General features: G+C 33.0%; 1 protein-coding gene across 3 annotated transcripts in view; it reads left to right on the top strand.

The window, feature by feature from the left end:
- The window catches only part of PLOD2 (procollagen-lysine,2-oxoglutarate 5-dioxygenase 2), a 91,750-nt gene extending 76,334 nt beyond the window's left edge, over window positions 1-15,416 (top strand). For 2 of the 3 annotated variants that reach the window (XM_028504436.2, XM_036017882.1), the window contains exons 12-20: window positions 2,745-2,870; window positions 5,315-5,456; window positions 6,543-6,605; window positions 7,594-7,707; window positions 10,467-10,532; window positions 11,807-11,911; window positions 13,454-13,600; window positions 13,707-13,832; window positions 13,996-15,416. In XM_028504436.2, coding sequence (XP_028360237.1) covers window positions 2,745-2,870; window positions 5,315-5,456; window positions 6,543-6,605; window positions 7,594-7,707; window positions 10,467-10,532; window positions 11,807-11,911; window positions 13,454-13,600; window positions 13,707-13,832; window positions 13,996-14,151 — 1,045 coding nt within the window. In that variant the 3' untranslated portion in view covers window positions 14,152-15,416. The remainder of the gene's footprint in view (window positions 1-2,744; window positions 2,871-5,314; window positions 5,457-6,542; window positions 6,606-7,593; window positions 7,708-10,466; window positions 10,533-11,806; window positions 11,912-13,453; window positions 13,601-13,706; window positions 13,833-13,995) is intronic. The other variant, XM_028504437.2, reaches the window with a different exon arrangement.
- Window positions 15,417-16,166: the final 750 nt, after the last annotated feature.

Genomic DNA, 16,166 nt, shown 5'->3' with positions numbered 1-16,166 from the left:
TGTTTTGTAAAGATTTTATTTATTTTTAGAGGGGAGAAAGGAAGGGGAAAGAGAGGGAGAGAAACATCAATGTGTGGTTACCCCTCAGGCACCCCCCACTGGGGACCTGTGGATTGAGTGCCGGCCTGAACCCAGGTATGTGCTCTGACTGGGAATCAAACTTGGGACCCTTTGGTTTGCAGGCCGGCACTCAATCCAACTGAGCCACACCAGCCATTACTCTGTAGATATTTTTAAAGTAGAATTTCATAAAACTTTTGACCTAAAAAATTGTTACAAAGAGGGTTGTAGTTCTTAGAAGTTGAAATTTCAGAGGTACAATTTTTTTTCATAGCCAAATCTGTGGTTTCATTTAGTACTGAACTAATTATTACTGGTCTATACCTCTTTTCATATAACTGAATTGAAATGGGACAAAGACACCATCTATACCAGCTTATAATGGTAGCAAATCTTTACTTATTAATGTTACTGCTACCACTAATAAGAGTATTAGTAACACATGTACTAATGGCTCACGTTTAGTAAGTACTTATTAACTGCCAGTGTTTTTCTAAATATATTTACATATGTTAACACAATTATTTCTCATGACAGAATAGTTAGCAGTAAAACATTACTGTTTTTATTTTACTGCATAAAATATGTGAGAAATTTATTATTCTCTGCTAACCCACCCTATATGTAAATGAATTTGAGAATTCAGTTATTTCAAAATCTAAGATTTCTCAGTATTAATTTGTATATACAGCTCCACTATATAATTATGAATAGATACATATCTATCTAAGATAAGTATAAATTTTAGGTAATTTTTCAAATCATATAAGGTTTTAATCATTGTACAAGGAAATGCATATGAATAGAGTTGCAATTTGTAATTCTTAAACCAGTGGAATTCATTAATATTTTCTTGAAATTTCCATGTTAATTTTCTCTTAATTTGACTGAAATTCAATACTTATACATAATCTTCTAATAATATTTAGATGTTTTATTATATGACACATTAATTCTTATAGTGAACTGTTATTGGATTCATACTCTACATTTAATGTATATCCCCCCATACAAAGGGTTACCAACCTTTACAATGTTTAAAAATCTAATATTTTAAACCTTGCAAAATATAAAATTTCCTTCATAAGATTCAGTAAAACTTTGGTTCTTTCTCCAGTTTCATAAATTTCTGTTAATTTTCAAAGGATTAGGTTCACACGATATGCTCCTGTAATATTGTGTGAACCTAATCCTGTAGGTTCACATGATACTACATGTATTGTGGCACTTAACTAAGCATGTTGTTTCTGCAGCTCATTTACATATACCAAGACTCTGGCAGATTCAGTAGACTTGCCTGAAGGCTAGAGGAGCATGTGATGGTTCATATCTTAGGGCATGAGACTTTCCAGTATTTCATCTAGTCCCCCTTTCCCTCTCCTCCTCCTACCTCTGCTGTTTCCTGCCTTGCCCCAAATTTTACTCCTTGAGTTGTTTAGTGCATGTCATCACCCTCAGCTGTTATTCTTATATTTTCATTCTCAGAAACAGTAGGCGCACCACACATGGATTTTGATTTTCAACATTTCTTTCCTTTTTCTATTTTTGGGAGGCAGCTGAGATTTTAATTTTTTTATATTAAATATTTAATCTTGTCCATTATTGACATTGAGTTATCATTTCTTAACTAAACATAATATATAGATTCTAATTTGTTATCTATGTATCTTAAAAAAATCAAAATGTGTTTTTGGTTAACATTTCATTTTAATAGGAACCAGGAAAAATTAAAACAAGACTGTTATTTTGCATGTTGTGCATTTTGTAGACTGTCTCACTTTTCTGTGGGTAAGAGAAGGGGTGCACCTGGTCTTCACAAGACTGGCATGTTGTTGAATATGTTTTTTTCATGAAGAGTGGTTTGTCCATAAGCTTTCTCTTGGGGGAATTTTGTGGGCTTTTCTTAAGAACTGAGATACCATTATAGTGGACTGTATTTTAGAAGTAATTCTAGAGGAACTTCATATTTTGCTACCTTATTTGTAAAATGTTGACACATTATAGATTAGATTTTCCTGAGAAGAATTATGTATGACATGTTTTGGACTTGTCACATGTGATTATATCAAGCAGACTATTTCCTGGGAGGTGGCGTGCTATGGCAGTTATTCTCTCTTTTGTCTTCTGAAATAGTTGGAGGACCAGACAGATGTTCCAGGTTGCCAGGGTTGGCACAACCCATTTTCAGAGTTGTACAAAATGGAAACAAATGCTAAAGTGAGACTTAACTTTAGGAAAACTGGCTCATTTACAGATATTTCAGGCCATCAGCATTCCTTTCTTTATTCAACAGATATTTATTGGATAACTGAATGCACCAGGGATTATTATGTTTCTCTAATGGCAGTGAAAATATTTGATTTTATGTAGTACAGTTTTTGAAATAATTAAGGTAGTTTCACTTTTTGGACATAAGTATAAAAAGGACTTTTAAAAGACCTTTTTATATTTTCATTCACATTTTGAGTTAGTTTTGTAGTCTTCTAAAGAAATATCATTGAAAATCAGCAGTGTACTTAAGAAAAAATGTTGAGAAGAAATTTCTCTATTTTAGTTTTTTGGTCTAATTGCATGTGTGTTAAATGAACTTTATTGTTTTATGTGTCATGTGAAGTTCAGACACATAATTGTGTGATCATTTAAGAAAAAATAGTTACCTGGATTTTTTTTTTCTTTCACCTTAGAAAAATCATTGCTCCTCTTGTAACTCGCCATGGAAAGCTGTGGTCCAACTTCTGGGGAGCACTTAGTCCTGATGGATATTATGCTCGATCTGAAGATTATGTGGATATTGTTCAAGGGAATAGAGTGTAAGTTACTTAATTTAATCTTTTTAATGTAACATACTGTGATCTAGATATGGGGTCTTATTAATATTACTGGAGGGGTTTTTTTTGTTTTTTTGTTTTTTACTATTTATCTTTTTTTTAAATCTTGCCTGAGGATATGTTTATTGATTTGGGGGTGGGAGGAAGAAAGAGAGAGATAGAAACACCAATGTGAGAGAAACATCAGTGGTTGCCTCCCATACATGCCCTGACCAAGGATCAAACCTATAATCTAGGTATGTGCCCTTACCTGGAATCAAACCCACAACCTTTTGGTGCATGAGATAACACTTCAATCAACTGAGGTACCTGTCCAGGGCATCTTTTTTTATGTTTAAGGGCAAGTTGAAAACCTGAGGACCACTTGGGATCCTGAAATACTCGATAAACTAGTATTTTACAAAAAAAGTTTTTAAAATTCTAAATCTTTAAAAGAACAAACTCACTGTTGTAGGACATACTAAGAGATAATATATGGTTACCATGGGTAGCAGTCTTATGATCAATTATTAGCAGAGTAATTATTCTTTAGTTAAAAGTTAGTGGCCAGGATGAAGGTTGTTTTGATAGCTTTTAAAACTTACAAATGAGCAAATAAAAACATCACTCTGCATCAGAACCTTCAACACTTTCTATTGCAAAGTGTTTTCTGTGTAAAATAACTAATATTCTGCTTTAAAGATGAATTTCCTCATCAGTGCCTGATTTCAATTTCTAGAATTAGAAAAGAATATACTTGCTACTAAGTGTGTACATGACTGATATTTATTTTAAAAACAATAGCTGATATTTTTTAGACTGAAAAATGACCACTGAAGTAGTAGATTTTTGCTAAGGTAATATCACAGAAGACTGCCATTCATTTTTTCATATGCATAACAGACCAGACTGAATGAGACATTAAGTGCTTTGCCTGGTTTCTCAAATACATCAACCCAATAACAAAAGGATAGCATTCTTTCATTACTAAAATATGTGCCCTTAAATTTAGGAAAAAAATCACACACTTGTTCCACAGCTGAGTAGTAAAAAGATGTTTTGTTTGTGAAAATAGTAATAGTAAATTTGAGAGAGATAAATATGATAAAGGCTTTTGTTAGTTGGAGCTAAGAAGCATGATAGCCGAGAAAACACTATCAAAATATATTCTGTTGTTTCAGAGTACTTATAATATGTCTTTGGGATTATTTGTATAGACCATACGGCTGATATTGACTGTGGGTATAATAGAAATAAAGGTTCACAGAAGTAGAATAGAGAATTTGTGTTTTATTTAAGTGCTGTAGGCACTGGTGATTTTCATCCAACCTTCTGTCATTGTATAAAATGTGAGGGTCAGAATAAGGTAGAGGTTTCTGATCTACCTGAAGGAATGACATCTTATGACCTATGTGTTTTCTTTCAAAATTGAAAGACAGTGATTAATTTCTTTTTAAATTATATTTCTTGTTTATGCTACTATGTAATCAATTTATGAATTCAGATGATACAATATATACATTTTTATAACCATTTCTCTTGGGGCTCATCTAGTAAGACAAAATGGCATTATATTTTTGTCAATATGTACATTTTTTGGTCATGATCTCCCTTTCTGTTCTCTGAAAGCTACAGGCATGTATATTCCTTCAGGCAAATAATTTCTCATACTGTTCTTAGGAAGGGAGCCTGTTCAGAGTGAGGAGATGGGTCTGTGGGAAGAGTGACGGACAAAATAATGTGCCTCCCATGCTCTCCTGGCTACCTTTCTTCATACCTTCCCTTTTTAAATAAAAATTTGAGATGGCTTAATGAATTTCAAGAGAATGTATTTTAGGAGAATTCTAGGCTATATTCAGTGGTGTGCTGGTAAATATCTAACAGCTGGTTCTTGGGGTTGGAGGGTGTCCTGACTTGTAGTGTTTGCCAATTTCCATGGTGTAAATACTTCTACCATGGCTGATTTTAAGCTTCTGATGTGAAGTCACACAGCATAAGACTTGTGAAGTGAAGTTACAAGTCAGTTCTGGAGAGCCAGTGTAAACTAGCTCTAGCAAACCAGTTGTATGTCATTATTTTTTTCTATCAAATTACTTAATCTTAAATGGAAACACCTTCTGTACAATAGAATATCATACTCTGTTATCAACTAAGTGAGGGGTGATAGCCAAAATGTCAAGCTGATACCAACTTTAGAGTAAAATTTATTTAGGGGAGGTAGTGATTTCTCTCATAAAAATGTAGTGTATGCCAAATAATCTCATATAAATTATATGCATGTGTGTATATATGTCAGCTATCATTAAATGTATTTGCATTTCCATGTAATTTGCTTCAATAATTTTGATAAAATTTGAAACATACAAGGTATTTATTTTTAAAACAAAAATAAAACTTAAAGTATTTTGTATTTGTAGTATTTTGGAATTTCTTCTCTTTACTTCCAGAGGGCTATGGAATGTCCCATACATGGCTAATGTATACTTAATTAAAGGAAAGACTCTTCGATCAGAAATGAATGAAAGGAACTATTTTGTTCGGGATAGACTGGATCCTGACATGGCTTTTTGCCGAAATGCTAGAGAAATGGTGAGGATATGCTGATAGCTTGCTGGATGCTGTCAGAAAATGGCTTGCTTTCCCAGTTGATGTGCCGTTGTCTTTTGATGTTCCTTTTCTTTCTAATTTGTAAATACTAGCCAATTTTTTTGGTTCTGTGTTGAAGAATTAGGAACAATTATGGAAAATAATTAGTGAATGTTTACCTATGAGACATTTGAAAAATTAGGCTGGCGATTATACTAATTCATGAGCAACAATGGAATTCAATAATCAGCATGAATTTGTTACAAATCAGCTTTTCATTTTTTAAAAATTCACCTTCCATTTGAAATTCTATATTGAAAACTTGACCTAATTAAAACTAATTAGGTAGAGCCTGAGTGAAATGCTCATTTACACAGTTAAGAATATACTTTTATCTGAAAATGAATGTCTCTACACTCCTTACTACTAAACAAGGAGAAGGCTTGAGGTATGGGTATATTTCATCTATCCAAAAAATTAATGACACATTGTTATTCTACTTTCATTATATAACTTAAATGACTATAGAAAAGAATTTGTTTTTCAAAGTGTATAAATATCTTTTAAAATGTATTTATACGATTTTCTGTTTTAGAAAGGATTGAATTATTTTATTCAAATTTGTGTAAAATATAATTTTGGGAAAAATCAAAAGAGTTGGCAAGTATTTTTATTAGTTTAATAAGGCATGTATTATTTGAATATGTTTGTTTCTCCTACAAAACCTGTGTGCATTGTTTATACTGAATATTCTCAGTCTCTGTAATTGTAATTTGTGCTCATATTTGGCTGATTTGACTCAACAGCGCATCCTGGAATGGCCTCTCTTACACATTTTTTTCTTTGTCTTGACTTTGTGTCTAATGGAAATTCTACGGAATGAGCTTGGATTTATGTTTCATCAAAAAAAAAAAGGGGGGCTGGAATGGTTTCTTTGTGTGCACTATAAGCTTTGCTTGTTCTGCATGTTTTCTATGAAGGACATTTCAGAATGTCAGCTTTTCATCAAGGGCTGCTATTTTACTACCTGAGAATACCTGAGAGAGTGGGTGTGCAGGTCAACTTACCCAGTGCTTCTCTTCATTTTAGACTTTACAAAGGGAAAAAGACTCCCCTACTCCGGAAACATTCCAAATGCTCAGCCCCCCAAAGGTGTTATTTTTATTTCTTTTTATTTGTTTTTGTTGATTTAATTAATATAAGATATAGTGTACTGCCTAACAGTAAAGTTTTTTAAAGAGTCTTCTTTCTATTTAGCTTGTTAAACTTTTGGTATTCATTGGTTCTGACTCTGCTTATGGGCTTGTAAACTTCGTGTACTGGGGGTGGGCATTGCGTGATGTTCAGCTCTCGGTTCCTCGTGCTGATTTACATTTTATGTTGACAGATGAGAAAATGAAACCTAAATTAAACTGTTTCACTAGTTTTTGTTTTTTTAAAGGAGAGAAGAAGTAGGAGTATGCATGAGATACATCTCAATAAAAATGAGATTTAAGCACTCTTCACATATTTTTTTGTATTATTAATACTCTTTTACCATTAAAACAGGTACAAAATGAAACAACTTTATGTTAGTGGTGTTGCCACATTTATCTGGTTTGGGACAAGGATATAAGACTAATTTTCTTTAGCTGCCTTATAAGTATGAGCAATATCTGTGTCCGGTTTTTAAATGTTAGGACAATAAAATAGTAAAATAGAGTGATGAAATAATATTAACGTTTGAATTCTTGTTTAAAAATGTGATATATTCTTTGAAAGGGAAAGAAGCCAAAAGAGGTACAATCAATTCATTGAACTTGCATGTTTAAAAACACTTCTGCTTTCAAACAGGAATATTTTTCCCGATGTCTACCTCTAGGATCAAAGAGAAAGGGACACAAACGGTCCATTCTGCCGCTTCTGTTTTTCAGTTGAGTGTCAGTGCTGGCAATTAGTTTTGTGTGGTGGCTGAATTCATAATGAATCAAGATTTTATTTCTCTCATTTTCACTCATGCATGTTTTAGATGAAAAATAAAAATGCATGTTCATGAATGAAAATATAAAAGTTGAAATTAATGTTATATATTTTGTATGGTTAACTGTATTTCTTGTACTTTCTTCTAAGATTGTTAATACTCTTATTTTTTGACATATAGGGTGTATTTATGTACATTTCTAACAGACACGAATTTGGAAGACTACTATCAACTGCTAATTACAATACTTCCCACTATAACAATGACCTTTGGCAGATTTTTGAGAATCCTGTGGTATGTATTTCATACTCAACTTTACTTATTACTTACTTTCCTATAACTCTAAATGGATGAAAATAAATAGGGTTAAAAATATGAAAATATGGTAAGAGGCTTTAAAAGTTTTTTTAATTATATGATTTTTTTAAAAGCTATAATTAAATATATTTTATGTCCTTTAGAGTAGATCAAAACCTGACCAAGAACTTTTTTAAAATAAGACATATATTGGATTTGGGGAAGGGAATTAGCAGTTTTTTAAATTTCTACCAGCATTTCTACTTATGTATTGTAAAATACTATCAAATATTTAAAACAATTTCATAAGCAATGCTTATAATAGCTAACATATGACAATAATACATTTTGATTTTCAGGAAGAAAATTCAAGTTAGTTTGGGAAAATACATTTTATTTTATCATTTTATTTTTTTTAATAACAATTTTGTGAATGCATACCAAAGATAGCTAGAGAAAAATGCAGAGTAAGTGGATTCAGCATATAAAGAAAGTCTTAAGTTGAGGAAACTATTTCCTTTTCAAGTCTAAAATAATTTCTTTACAGACAGATATAAATCATACAGGAATTAACTTTTTTTAAAGTTATCTATTTTATTTTATTTTTTTAAAGATTTTATTTATTTATTTTTAGAGAGGGAAGGGAGGGAGAAAGAGAAACATCAATGTGCGGTTGCTGGGGGCTGTGGCCTGCAACCCAGGCATGTGCCCTGACTGGGAATCAAACCTGGGACACTTTGGTTCGCAGCCTGCGCTCAATCCACTGAACTACGCCATCGGGGCGGAATTAACTTTTTTGAATAATTTTCTTTTGTCTTAATGGGGCCTGCTCTTTTTAGTCAAGTCAGCACATTTATTCAAGGGAAAGTACTTTCTTCAATAATCATCTTTGTAATACCACTGTTTATGGTTTTCCCTTGCCAATAGTAAAAGTTTTAAATTACAAAGACTCAATTCATCTTAATCAGTATTCTTGTAGTTGACATCTGTGAATAGTGAATTTAATGGCCTCTGAATTCTCTGTTGAATAGAAAAAGAGTGTATTTCAGCATTTTTGTATTGTAAAAGTACTTTCAGTCCCTTTTAGCTCCATATCTTCATCTTTCACAGGAGTAGACTTGAGAAGAGGCTTTTTCAAATGGTGAGGGTAGAATTACATATTTTACTTTAGCACTGAATGTCTTGTTATTTGAGAAAGAGAATTATTTGATTTCTTGGGTAATATTAACTTCCTGGAAAAATATTCCAAGTTATATCCTGAATTGTGGATACTTGTGTAAAAATTCAAATCTTTGGAGAGTATGCAATGATAATATCACAAGGAAGTTTGGTACCATTTTTCTTTCTATGGCTTTATAAACTTAGTCTTTTTGGAAATTAGCCTTATGGATATGCCTTAATGGCTTTGTGGGGGGGATATACATAGCAAAATACTTAATGATTGTCCCATTATCAGACTTTCTAAGAAATTAGTAAGGTCACAGTTTGTTCACTGGTATTTGAAATGTGGTCTAAAGTGAAAAATTAATGTAAAATTTTAGGGGCTTTATTTTAACTTTTAAAAATCAGTAATGATACATAAGAAAGAATATAGAAAGATTCTGAAATGTTATGAGTTATTATTTACCTCTAATTTTTTCTCATATTTGGGAATCAGAAAACTAATCAATATTAGAGGGAATAATGACATAATATAATTTGATCCTTATAATTATGTATTACAAATAAAATTTATTAAAGAGTTTGAAGATAGCTTTGCTTCTCTATATCAAAAATATCTAAGCTACATATAAGCAGAGATATGCAAAACTAACAATAGGATATAAATTGTCTTGACTCCTCTGAAACCTAGTCTCAAAAAGTATACTTCAAACAAATATTTTTGAAACATAATTTTGATTGGAGTTACTTTACATCCGTACCTCAGTTCTTCCTCATTGGCCTCCTATATTTGTACTGTGTAAAGAGACAATTAAGAACTTTGTTCAACTGTCTAAATACTTTTAAGAAGAGATCTTTTTGAATAACAAATCACTTAATATTTTTATATATACCCTTTAAATAAGTGGGTTTTTAAATGAAACACTTGACCCAGGAAAAGGATTCCTTAGCTGATGCTGACAAAGATTGAGAGATTTTAGTGTGTGGTTGATGTGTTAGCGATTGGTTAAAGAGAAGAATCATTTTCATGAGTTAGCATGAAGAGGACCTATTTTTTAATATATGGTCCTATATCTTAATTTTAGTAACTAAAAGAAGTGAAGTGTTAGTAACCCTATTATTATTCATTGATAAATATTAAAAATTGAAGTGAAGGAAGAAATTTTACATTGAAATTATTTTAGAGGAATTCACTATAAAAGTGTAAGACTCAAGTTGACTAATGCATTAATTAATATTTACTAATATTTATTGACAGATTTTGTTCACTTTTAAACACCTATTTATCTACCCTGTATATATGCATATGATATAGCATATAAATCTAATCACTGTAGATTACTCAAGTCTTAAAATCCTAAGGTATAAAACTTCATAAATAAAAATTTTTGTGTTTTGTAGAAAGATATGATCAAACACAGAAACAGGCAAATATTAAAAAACATGAATGTAGTTTCTGAGAATTATTTTGTCTAATATAAACAGTCATTCATAAGTTGTTTGAGCAATTTCTAAAATGTATATACTTTATATTTTTATTACAGTTTTTGTAAAATTATTTGCTTTAATCTGTGCAATTGATTTTTTTTTGGTAGGACTGGAAGGAAAAGTACATAAACCGTGATTATTCAAAGATTTTCACTGAAAATATAGTTGAACAGGTTCGTATTAATAATTACTATGAGCCTTGACTGGTGTGGCTTAGCTGGCTGAGTATTGTCCAGCAAAGCTTGTTCAATTCCTGGTCAGGGTACATGTCTAGGTTTTGGGTTCAGTCCCAGTTGGGGCATGTATAAGAGGCAACTGATCGGTATTTCCTCCCTGTCTTCCTCCCTCCCTTCCCCTTGCTCTAAAAATAAAACAATGAGTAAAAAAAATAATTACTATGATTTATAGAGTATTTTTGTTATATATTTTCCAGAAAGGCAAATTATTATTACTGCAGTACTGCTTTAGTGGAGGATGTTGTGAAAGCGGAGGAACTATCCTAATTTAGGTGAAATTCAAATGGCTTAATCCCCAATTTTATAGCCTTGAGGGTCATCGTATAGCTGTAAAACTGTAGAATGTGGTGATGAACAAAAAAATGTAAGGTCATGGGTTTTTAAAGTGCACTCCCAATGTCATAGCTTTTTCAAACCACGCAAAATAAGGAGCCATTGGCAGATCTCCTTCAGTGACAGGTTACCTTTGAGAGAAATTGGGCCCCAAGACTCTCTTCTCAGAGGTGGTTTTTCAGATGAACTGTTTTAGAGCGGTATTCCACACTATTGCTAATACCTTATATCAGAGAGTGTAAGGCGCCTTTGATTCTGAGATATGTTGTTTTGTTACTGTGAGAAAGAAGAAAAACTCTGCCAATTAAACTATGAGACAATGTTTTCTAGTCATTTAGAATTTTTTATTTTATACATGTTTAAAGGCTTATTTTAGACTTACTAAGGCATAAATGTTACATGTTCTAGGTACTGTGTATACAATAACTTTCTGTTTCTGTTGCAAATTATAGTGTAAATCATGTAAAGAGATTTTAAAGGGCAACTCAGTTCAGCAAATGCAACACCAGCTAAATGCATGTATGTATACAGACACATACACGTAACATGTACACACAGGGTAAGGACAGAATGAATGTTTGTTTGACCAAGCACCATGGCATTAAAACTACATCGCAATGGCTGCTTGGCTTTAAGACACATGGTGATTTCACTGATGTTAAAATATTTTTTGAAAAGTCTCAGAATGTGTTAAGAAACAATACACACTAATATTATTTGTAATACAATAATAATGCCAATGATATGGGACACACTTCTTAAAAAGTACATCTACAAGAGATAAATATTGATATTCTGTCCTGTTAATTTTGAAATGCTCATTATTAGTTAAAAGACACAAAATGTTATTTTCTTAATGGTGATGCCATGTTTTGTAGCCTTGTCCAGATGTCTTTTGGTTTCCGATATTTTCTGAAAAAGCCTGTGATGAGCTGGTGGAAGAAATGGAGCATTATGGCCAGTGGTCTGGAGGGAAACATCATGTAAGTTGGAATTTCACATGGAAAACTAAAATGTGTTTGTGGGGCGGGAGGAGGGGAAGATATTTAGAGAACTCAGAGCTGAGTATAACTCTGAGTAGACCGAAATGAATGGGCTAGGGAAGACTGTCAGGAAAGCTATTTTTAAGTGTAATTTTGCTACTAATTAGTGTTTAACATTTGATCTGTCTGGGGCCCAGTTTCTCATTTATACATGTAATTACACTGGATGGTCCCTGAAAGTCAGTGTCCCCAGGCTGGAAATGTTAAGGTAATGTATGTCTTTACTCTGTGATGTTCTTCAAGGTTACTTTTTGTTCTAAATGCGAGGTTTATCCATTTGATTGTCTAAGCTATTTATTTTTTTGTACAAAACGTAAAAAGGAAGAACCTGTTTGAATGCCGTTAGTGTAAAAAAGACTTGGCAGGGAGTCTTACTCAGTGGTTCAGTGTTTTTCCTTTCCTCCGAGAACTCACATATGCCGGCTCCTTAACAATACCAAGAAACTTAAGTGGAAACTCTTGGATATTACTGCCTCTGCTTAATTACATACTTCAGCCAGTTAGCTGAGCAGGGAGATAGGAGTTCAAAGAACATTGAAGAACTTGAAGTTAGTGGTTTATAGGCAGAATAATGAGAACCTATCTTGGAAGGACTTTGGGCTCTGCAAAGTGGATGTGAGGAACAGAGCCGGGAAGGCTGGTTTTGATGGTTGGTAACCCAGAGGATCTTTGCCCATAGAGTAGCTAAGACTGCCTGAAGGATAACTGTAAAAAACTCATTTAGGGGGGGACTTGGGAGGGCTTTGGAAATTACTTTTATCTATTTTATAGTCAGACCTCACATACACATTTGGAAAAAAATAATACGTTGAGTAAATGGAACCACTTTAAAATGGAGTTGGAGCTGCCCTCCCAGAGTCTTGCACATCTTATTCCTCAAATCTTTAGAATGTTGTTACAGGGCAAAAGGGCCTTGGACTCGACCTCAGAGCAGTATTGTATCCCAAAAAACTGTGCAAAGATGACAAGAAAGAAGATACCATGTGTACCTGCATTGAAAATTAAAAACATTGCTTAGTGTTAGCAACACTGTGCTAGCTTATCTGTACCTGTAGAAGTATCTTCCTTCCATTGGAGTAGTTGTTCCCCTTCCCTTTTCCATAAATACCCCTTGTCTTTGCCTCCGAATGTGAACACTCTGGGTTTCTGCCTACACCGGTGCTTTCTGAATAGCTATTCTTTTGCATCTCGTAAACACTTGTTGCCTCTTAGTTTGGCCTTTTAATTTTGGGTTAACACATTAAATAAGTTGGAATGGAGTCTACTGACTCTGCAGTGTTTTGTGTCATTGATATACTTGCAAAGCCATGTTCCCTAAGGTTTTTTTTTTATAGTTTTACAGTTAAAGTAGATGGTGTGCCATAATTGCATTATTCATTTTGTTTGTTCATAATGGTCTTGGGGCTGAAAAGAATACCAAGGTAGTGTAAATGTGGATTGTTCATGGACCACACTTTATGATGTTGTTAATGCTTTCTTTAGGATAGCCGTATATCTGGTGGTTATGAAAATGTCCCAACTGATGATATCCACATGAAGCAAGTTGATCTGGAGAACGTATGGCTTCATTTTATCCGGGAGTTTATTGCACCGGTTACCCTGAAAGTCTTTGCAGGCTATTATACGAAGGTAGTTATTCTCCCGCTTCTCCTGCCTACCTCCTACTAGCTTTTATACAAATATGGTATTTTATGTTTTTATTAATACAAATCCATTTGTTTACCTTGCCTTTTAGGGGTTTGCATTATTGAATTTTGTGGTAAAATACTCCCCAGATAGACAGCGTTCTCTTCGTCCTCATCATGATGCTTCTACGTTTACCATCAATATTGCACTCAATAGCGTGGGAGAAGATTTTCAGGTAATTACAGCTTTTATTTTTTGCATTTCTCAAATATGTCATTACAAAAAGGCCTTTATCCTTTTTTAAAAAGATTCTGCTTTGTAGCATAATTTGAATTTGCTACTGATAAAAAAAATTAAACATAGTAGGCTAACACATTGATTCATTTTATTTCTTTTAGGGAGGTGGATGCAAATTTTTAAGGTACAATTGCTCTATTGAATCACCCAGAAAAGGCTGGAGCTTCATGCATCCAGGGAGACTCACACATCTGCATGAAGGACTTCCTGTTAAAAACGGAACGAGATACATTGCAGTTTCGTTTATAGACCCCTAAGTTATTACTCTCTTTTGAATCGTTGTTTTTTTTTGGAATGGATGACGGGCATGAACATGTCTGAAGTTGTGCTTGAGAAGATGAGAGGAATATTTAAGTAACTTCAACAGAACAACTTCACTTTGGGCCAAACATTTGAAAAACTTCATAAAAAGTTGTTTGATATATCCTAATGTCTGCTCTGAGCCTTAAAACACAGATCGAAGAAGAAAAGAAAGAAAAAGCTAAAGTGAATATTTATTTCTTTGCCTTATTGTCTCTGAGAATAATGACAGTTTCCTGAATTTTTGTTTCAGTTGATGAAATATTCAGGTACAAGTGTACAAGTGACAAATGAGACTAGTGATATTTTCTTATTTAACAAAGCCTGGGAAGAATTTTATTTATCAACATTTAGATAAAATGGAAATAAATGAAAATTGGCAATTTTTGAAATGTTGGAAACCTGGAATTCTAACTGAATTTGTGTGCAGTTAATGTGTAAGTACTTTTCTGACCTCCTATGTAGGTGTGTTTTCTAGTAGTTCCTGGTGGAATACAAAGAACAATATTACACAATGTTTTCCGTTAAGAACTTAGTGCAAAATACAATGAGTTGCATATCCAGTTGAAAACATTTTTGTTTATATTTTTAGACAGATTTTTTACATTTGTATTAGGAATAAAGCCCTGTGTTCATTCCTTCAGATGAATTTTCCAAGGTAGATTCTATTAAGTAGGTACTAGGTTTAGAAAAGCTTTCAAACTTTCAATTCCTTAAGTATTGACTAAGATCATTAAGTGTCCTTATGTCAAAGAAGGTGGTTGTTTTTTCTTTAATTCTAGAAAATTATGAGGATTAATTTTTTTTGGAGATGAGTAGCAGCATTTTATGATTTAAAAAGATTTTTTTAAGTACTTGAATTTTATATCAGGAAAATAAGTTGGCAAGCCTCTCTTCCCCTTTTCCCTTTGCCTCCCTCCTTACACTCTTTTTAGGGAGGGTTATTCACTTTTTTTTTTGTCTTCCCAGCATAGTCTCCATTTTATCTTTCTTACTCTTTTTATTATGTTTTAAAATCCCACTTGGAAATAATTTCCCTACACAAAACAATTTGTGCCTTGATTTTCACCAATTCTCTCAGTGAGCTTTGAATATCCTTATTGTAGCTACTGTTTTTAATTTATAGGTTAAACTTGAAAAAAGTTCTGAGTCATGGTGCCAAAATTCATATTTCTAACACCATGTGTTAGAATATTATGAAAAATAAAATAATTTAAAATAAGTTTGTGTTGTTCTCTTTATTATTGGTGATTTATCTTAAAAAGAGGATTAGCCCTAGCCAGGTGGCTCATTTGGTTGGAGTGTTGTCTCATACAACAAAGGGTTGCAGGTTCAATTCCTAATTGGGACACATACCTGGGTGGATTCGATCCTCGGTCCGCATGCAAATGAGAGGCAACCAGTCAATGTTTCTCTCTCTCTCTACCCACTCCTCTGTCTCTAAAATCAATAAACATATCCTCAGGTGAGGATTAAAAAATAGAAGAAGGGAGTTATAATGGAATAGGCTGAATATCTGGATAAAATAAGTTATACTTTTTTCATTTTGCTTGGTATATTTCCTGGTATCATATCTTTATTTTTGTTTTGTTTTTTTAAGATTTTATTTATTTATTTTTAGACAGAGGGAAAGAGAGGGAGAAAGAAAGGGAGAGAAACATCAACATGTGGTTGCCTCTCACATGCCCCCCACTGGGGACTCAGCCTACAACCCAGGTATGTCCCCTGACTGGGAATCAAACAAGCGACCCTTTAGTTCACAGGCTGGTGTATAGTTCACTGAGCCACATCAGCCAGGGCCCTGGTATCATATCTTAATGAAAACTGGAATTATACATAGAATTAATATCTTCAATCTGAGAGTGACTAGAAAGGAAGTAGAAGTATATTTATGTTATTGATTTTATTCATAATTTTATTCAATATAAATTTATTTATTCGATAGTGATTTTCAAGTTTCTTCTGTGGGCCA

Source organism: Phyllostomus discolor, chromosome 2 (assembly GCF_004126475.2).
Source record: "Phyllostomus discolor isolate MPI-MPIP mPhyDis1 chromosome 2, mPhyDis1.pri.v3, whole genome shotgun sequence".
Taxonomy (NCBI): domain Eukaryota; kingdom Metazoa; phylum Chordata; class Mammalia; order Chiroptera; family Phyllostomidae; genus Phyllostomus; species Phyllostomus discolor.
The sequence above is the reverse complement of the archived record's forward strand: the minus strand, read 5'-3'. Positions and strand labels throughout refer to the sequence as shown.